This window comes from Centruroides vittatus, unplaced genomic scaffold (genome assembly GCF_030686945.1).
Source record: "Centruroides vittatus isolate TY-2023 unplaced genomic scaffold, ASM3068694v2 contig_884, whole genome shotgun sequence".
In the NCBI taxonomy this organism is placed as follows: Eukaryota; Metazoa; Arthropoda; class Arachnida; order Scorpiones; family Buthidae; genus Centruroides; species Centruroides vittatus.
The window spans coordinates 2,659,467-2,666,119 of record NW_027122576.1 but is presented as its reverse complement, the minus strand read 5'-3'; the positions used below and the strand labels follow the sequence as shown (position 1 = coordinate 2,666,119).

The 6,653-nt window shown below is 28.3% G+C and overlaps 1 protein-coding gene across 1 annotated transcript in view; it reads left to right on the top strand.

The window, feature by feature from the left end:
* Positions 1-2,690: 2,690 nt before the first annotated feature.
* Positions 2,691-6,653, top strand: part of Pcl (polycomb protein Pcl) — a 61,960-nt gene continuing 57,997 nt past the window's right edge. Inside the window, 2 exon segments of the mRNA XM_067280537.1 lie at positions 2,691-2,761; positions 3,252-3,443. Coding sequence (XP_067136638.1) covers positions 3,258-3,443 — 186 coding nt within the window. The 5' untranslated portion in view covers positions 2,691-2,761; positions 3,252-3,257.

The following is a 6,653-nucleotide window of genomic DNA, read 5'->3' as shown; positions in this document are numbered from 1 at the left end:
GCTTGAATTATGCGACAGATATCAAGTTGCAGATTTATACCAAAATTTTGGTTAGCTGACAGCTTCGTGTTGTACCTGTTCATTAATTTTCTTTAAAATTGCATGAAGATACATAGAAACTTTACATTAATGAGGAATATAACTGATCCGAATCTCAGATAAAAATCTAAAAACTTACAATATTGTCATACAGAGAACATCAATAATATTTGAAAGAAAGTCCCAGTTCAGGGGCGTCGTGAACGAAATGATACTTTAATTTTCCATAAAATTATATCGTTTACCACATAAAAATACCTTAAAATTTACAAAAAAAACAATAGCTAATTAATTAAATTTACAATGAAAATGTTTTAAGTATAGAACAATGCCATACAATGTACTAAACTTCAAGCTATACAATTTAATCAATAGGAAAATTATACGTGAAGATTTATATTTAATTAATAATTAAACTTCTTGCAATATTTAAACTAAAATTTAAACGATAACATATGAGTTTATTGTTTAGATTATATTGAATATTATGCTGATTATGATCTCGTTTGAATGATTAGAATATTTAATGTAATTATACGACAATTAACTCTGTTTACTATATCAAAATGCAATGTCACAATTCAGTATACAAATATATTGTTGTTTAGGTGATTAATCCAATTACAACTACATTAAATTGTGAAATATATAAAAATGTAAAGATAATAAGAAAATTTTCATTTATAATACTTATAAATTTATTTTTTAGTGAATTTTTGCTTGTTCAAGACAATATAATGTCACAATTCTGTGAGCAAATCTATTGTTGTTCAGGTGTCAATCCAATTAGAAGTACGACACATCAATTATCCTCATTATTATATATCTAAATTGTGAAAATTCTAAAAATGAAATGGAAAAAAGTAATAAAATTATAAATGTATTTATTAAAAATTGAGTCATTTAATAAATTTTTACTTTCCCAAATTACTAAAAATATTTTCATTTAAATTGTTTAGTAAACTAGTAAAACACTAGTTCTAATATTAGGTATTTTTACTTTATTTTATTCTATTTTTAAATATATAAAATTTAATTTAATTTATTATAAAAATTCAAAAAATATATTTAAAATTTAATTGTAATATTTAAATTTTTATTATGGTCACAAACTGACTTTTCTGGATTTAAAAATAGAACTTACATGTGAATGATATTTTTAACTAATAACTGATAGACAAACATAAATTTTGAGTGATTTTTGCTTTGAACGGATGTCCTTTCATGTAAGATGTAAGTATTTTAATTAAAATTTTTATTAATTATGTAAATATATATGCATGAGTTATAATTTTTAAAAATTTAATTTATATTTTAAACTATAATAAAATTACATGATGTCTAAATAATTATTTCCTTATTGAATATTTCAAATATATTAATAACTTTATTAATTATAAAATAGAAATATATAAATAATTTATTAAAAATTTAATATATTTTCTTTTGATAAATTCATTAAAAATATAATTTTGAGAAAACTGTAAAGTGATTGTTCCTGGAAAATTATCATTATAACTATGCATATACCTTTTTTATATTAAACCATTGCAATTTTCTGTTTTGTGTGTTTTTAAATAGATGATGACCAGATGTAACAGTGAATAATTATGGTATATTGTTTATTTATAATAGAATGAATTATTATTATTTTGATGTAAATTAAAATATAGATTGTATAATACATATGTATAGATGATAAACTTTATTAATAATAGTTGAATATATTCTAACCATTAGCAACCTTTGTACAAATTAGTTATATCTCAAAATTTTATCTGTTCAATGACATCTTTCAAGCTTCTGTTGCTGTAGTGATGACCTAGCCGACCTTATTCGTGTCAACGTAGCATATCCTGCTTAGAAGACAACAATGATGTGAAATTTCCGCGAATTTTTCCACGTCACCTGTTACGAAAAACGGACATATACAAAATATCCTCCAGCTTTTATTTTCCCCCCTTTTTTAAATGTTTTTAACCGTATTAACAGTGTCATTCACTACAAAAGCAATGGAAAGTATGTTTATTATATATTTTCTTTTTGTTTATTTATTTAATTATTTACTCTATTTAATAATAGTTATTCCACGTGTAACGTCAGGATAGGGTCACTTATAGTATTTGTATAAGGAATTAAGGATTTATTTTGATGAAGAAAAATATATGAAATTATAAATGTAAAATTAATATGTTTTAAAATTTTAAATTAAAGACGTCATAATTTTATAAAATATGCATCATCATCGATATTATTTTTATCGGCGTAAAATCGAAAGCAATTTTTTAAATAGAAAGAATTAATCGTTAATTAATAAAAAACGAGACCCCGAAAATTTAGTTTTAAATTTGTTTTTAATTATTAATAACGTATAAATTGTTTCAGTTTGCATAAAAAATATTTTATTTAAAAAAAAAAATTAATTTTAAAATGTGAACGCAAAAACGTGAACGCTAACAAAAGACAGACGATAACTTTTGTTTACGGTAGAAAAATAAATTTAATTAATTTAGTACTAGAAAATTATTATAAATCGAACAGAATCGATAATAAATATTAAAGAAAATAATAATAATAATAATAATAATAAACCGTTAAAACTAATTTAAAAAATAAATAAATAAAATCGATTAATTTGAATAATTATCAAGCAGCGCCACTCGATGGTATATGAAGGAACTAAAGAAGATGGCTGGGACATCGGAGGTAGTCAGCCGAATCGGTACGTCGTACGTTTCGCTTGACGAACGAGAGCATTTTATTTTTCAAAGCATACGTTATAAAGCGGTTACGATTTAGTATATAAATAATGTTATTTTATCGGTTAATTAATAATTATTCGTAGTTTTAATCGTTGGAAGTTAAGCCTCGCATTAGTAGCATTCAAACTGGACGCCAAATAAGACGAATGCTGATTGGTTGAGAGGAGTTTGGCGCAAAATTTCGACTTGTTCTCGTAACGGTTGTGGAAGTCGGTAGTCATAGAGGAGACTCTGTAGGATTTTCACCTTCCCACCCGGATTTAGGCGTTATTACATCGTACCGGAGTAGGGAAACTTTATTATTTACTTAAATTTAATCGTGTGAAAACATAATATAATTAATTTTTAATTTTTTTTTTTTAATCGAAGTGGAAAAGGTTTGTTGTTTATGCATTATCGAGATGGTTTACTTTGGTAATTTTGAGTAATTTTATGTATTTATTTTATTAGTGTGCAATGTCAGTTATCAGCCTGCATGATAGTAGCACCGGTATACACGCTTTGTTTGGATGCGGTAACGAGGAGTGGAGAACTACCACAGGTATTCGGCCACGCACGCATAGTAGACACGAGTTTAAAGAGTGTTGCGAGGTGCTGGCTCGTTGGAGTGATGGTCTGTCATATCTCGGTATTGTTGTTGAGGTGAGCGTTACTTTGTGTGTTAATACTTTACCAGTTAAGTAATTTGTCTTGTCCAGATGAAACCGGTCAACTGATTTATTTTAGTGCCATTATATGTTTTGAATCGATGTTTTTCAATCTAATTGAGGACCGCAAGTTGTATGCAACTATGAATTGCATTTGTTTATGCTTGTGTGGAGTTATCGTTTGTAGCAAAGTACGTATGGTAACTCCTGATTACTATTTAAATGTCGCTTGTAATCGATTGCGCCGGTATCTGTACAATCGGATATTTTCCTGCAGACTGGCGGTTGAAAAAAACACTGCTTTAGATGGCTTGTGGGAATATTTTAAGAGTTTATAAGAAAGAGATTATGTTTGCATCAGACTGACAATGATAGTTTCATTAAATGAGTTATTTAGAGTTACTTATTAATGAATTATTTTATTAGTAAAATCATTGTATATCTAAAGTGTAAATATATACAAAATATATTTTAATTTAAAGAAGAAAAAACCATGACTAGAACATTAAAAAAAATATTTGGCCTCAGGATTTGGGCCTCACTCAAACATGTCTTTAATGCTGTAACATTTTTTTTTCTTGTCTGGATCTTAGACTCTAGCCATGTTCACCTAAAAATAAATATATTGGAATTTATTTTTTGTAAATTATTTATTTATTTATTTAATAAATGTATAAAATTTACAGGTTAATGACATTTGCAAAACTTACTCTATAAAATAATCTTTTGTGATGTTGACAGTATAATAATGAATTATTTTTAGTTTACAATGTCATTTGAATTATTTACAGTTATAAGCAGTAAATATACAAGTATTTTAGCTCTCTTCAGTGTGATCATATTGTTCTTTTTTGGCAAGAGAAAAAGTTCAGACCGATTTGAATTAGATTGCTGACATTAATTGTTTCTGCTATAAATCATTATTGACTTCTTTTTTTAAAACAATGAAGATTGATTAGGTACAATTGCAGCTTCGAATGAGAGCCACATGTCAGAGCCGTACACCATGCCCATAGGAGTAAAAAAAAATATCAAAAGAACGTAATGATCTACTTGTGACCTTTGCAAGATATAGATCTGAAATCAATCTGTTTAGAATTTTGAAGATCCTCAAAAATTGGGTGAAATTTAAAAATGAAAACATCCAGAACTATTTCTCAAAACAATGCTAAAAATCAACTGTTTCCCATTTAACTACAGAGAGATAAAAGCTCATAAAATGCAATGCCATTGCATTGACTAGTATATCTGATTGGTCTATGTATAAATTTTGTCTTAGTGGTATTGTATGGTTAAATATTTTAATGTATTATTTGTTTTTGTTTGTGTCACAATGACATATCTTGATGTCATTGTGACTTTAATGTCTTAATATATGTCAATGTTGTTTTCTGTTTTTCAAATTTTTAAATGTCTTGGTTGAATATATTAAAATTTGTGAACAGTTACGTTGAATATTCTAAAGATTTGTTATTAAAGAACACCTGACGATTACCTATAAACTAGGTTGAGAATGTTAGCTTGAAAGCATACTACCATAAACCACTATCTTAGGTCGTTTGTTTTTCAAAACTAAATTATATCATAGTTAGTATGTAATATAATGGCAGCACCAGCCAAAGGGTATAGTATAACTATTGATCAATCTGGCAAAGGTTTATGTAAATTAAACTTCTTATTGGAATGTAGAACAAACCTATATCCTATATCAATATTGTGAGAGGTGGGTATTGTGTTAATTAAATGATTTAATTAATTAAAGTAATATTTTAATCCAATACCCCCCCGGGGAAAAGGGCAAACAAAACATCACCGAGAAAGAGAAGACCAACACGGACAAAACCCACACACATCCTATTTCCTGTGATTTCTTGGTAGATAAAACAGTTTGAATATCAACAATTATTATTACTAAGGTCGCAAGACAAATCCTGGCCTTAGTCACCTTCAGATATTAATTCAGTTTGTTTGATAAGTGTTATCAATTTTATGAGGTAGAATGACTAATACCCTATTCACACTGTACATTTTAAGCCAGCTTAAGGTATGAAATATGAACGGAACTGACTTAACGTTAAACCGGTTTAACTACCAACAACCGGCTCAACTTAAATCGCTTTCTCAAAGAAGCTTAAATCGCTTCAAGCTTTCCACGAGGTCCGCCACAAGTTCAAAAATAATGGCGGAAGCAGATGTACAGGTACAAATGTTCGAACAAACGATACTCTTCTCTGTTAGCATGTATATGCTGTTTCGGTACAAGAAGTTTAAATAATAATATAAATTTCTTGTTTACGAAAAAATATATATATATAAATTTTTGTCAAAAAATCCATTCTTATCACAGTTCTATCACTAAAGTGATATAAACATTGAGAGAATCGTGCTGCCGATGACGACATCACTGATAATAAATGTTAATAATTACTAACTAACGTCTTATGCTCTTTAAATAAGTTATTTATAATTTAAATTACTAAATATAAATTAATTTATGATGATTTACAAAAAATAAGCAAAAGTTTGATTTTTATTTAAAATGTAATATTGAGTACACCCACTTGAGAGCTAAGCGAATAATTCGCTTTAATTACCTAGTGTGAACGAGTAGTTAATCTTGTTTTCGACAATGCGACTTAACTTAATTCTGCTTAAATCTTAATCCCGCTTAAAATGTACAGTGTGAATAGGGTATTACAATACTGGATAGAAAGAGGTAATAAATTAGACGAAACGTTAGATTTCTGACAATTAACGTAAACAACCTCTAGACACAGAACGAGTTACATCATCTGATGCATTAGTCAGCTCCCCAAATTAGGTATAAAAAGGGGTCGGACACAGTCCTCCGGGCACAGACATCACAGCAGACATAAGACCTGTCCCGCCATAATCCACAATGGTCACCTCCGGCCTGAAGCTGCCATAATCTCCGACGGTCCACCTCCAATATCTTCAGGACAATCCATGAACCTGGATCCATAAACAATGCAATTGTCAGAAAGATACCCTCCAAGCAAGAGACTCCATTTGAACCTCTACTTGGCTACCCTACTGAAAGACTGTTTGGGACTTGATTGCCACAGGTTACAAGGTATTTACTTAGAGAAATTACTTTCTATCTCTTGGCCCAACTAGTTTATAAGATAGATAAATGCTAAGGTAATAACCAATTTCTTAGTCTCGTACTAAAGGCTGGATTTGT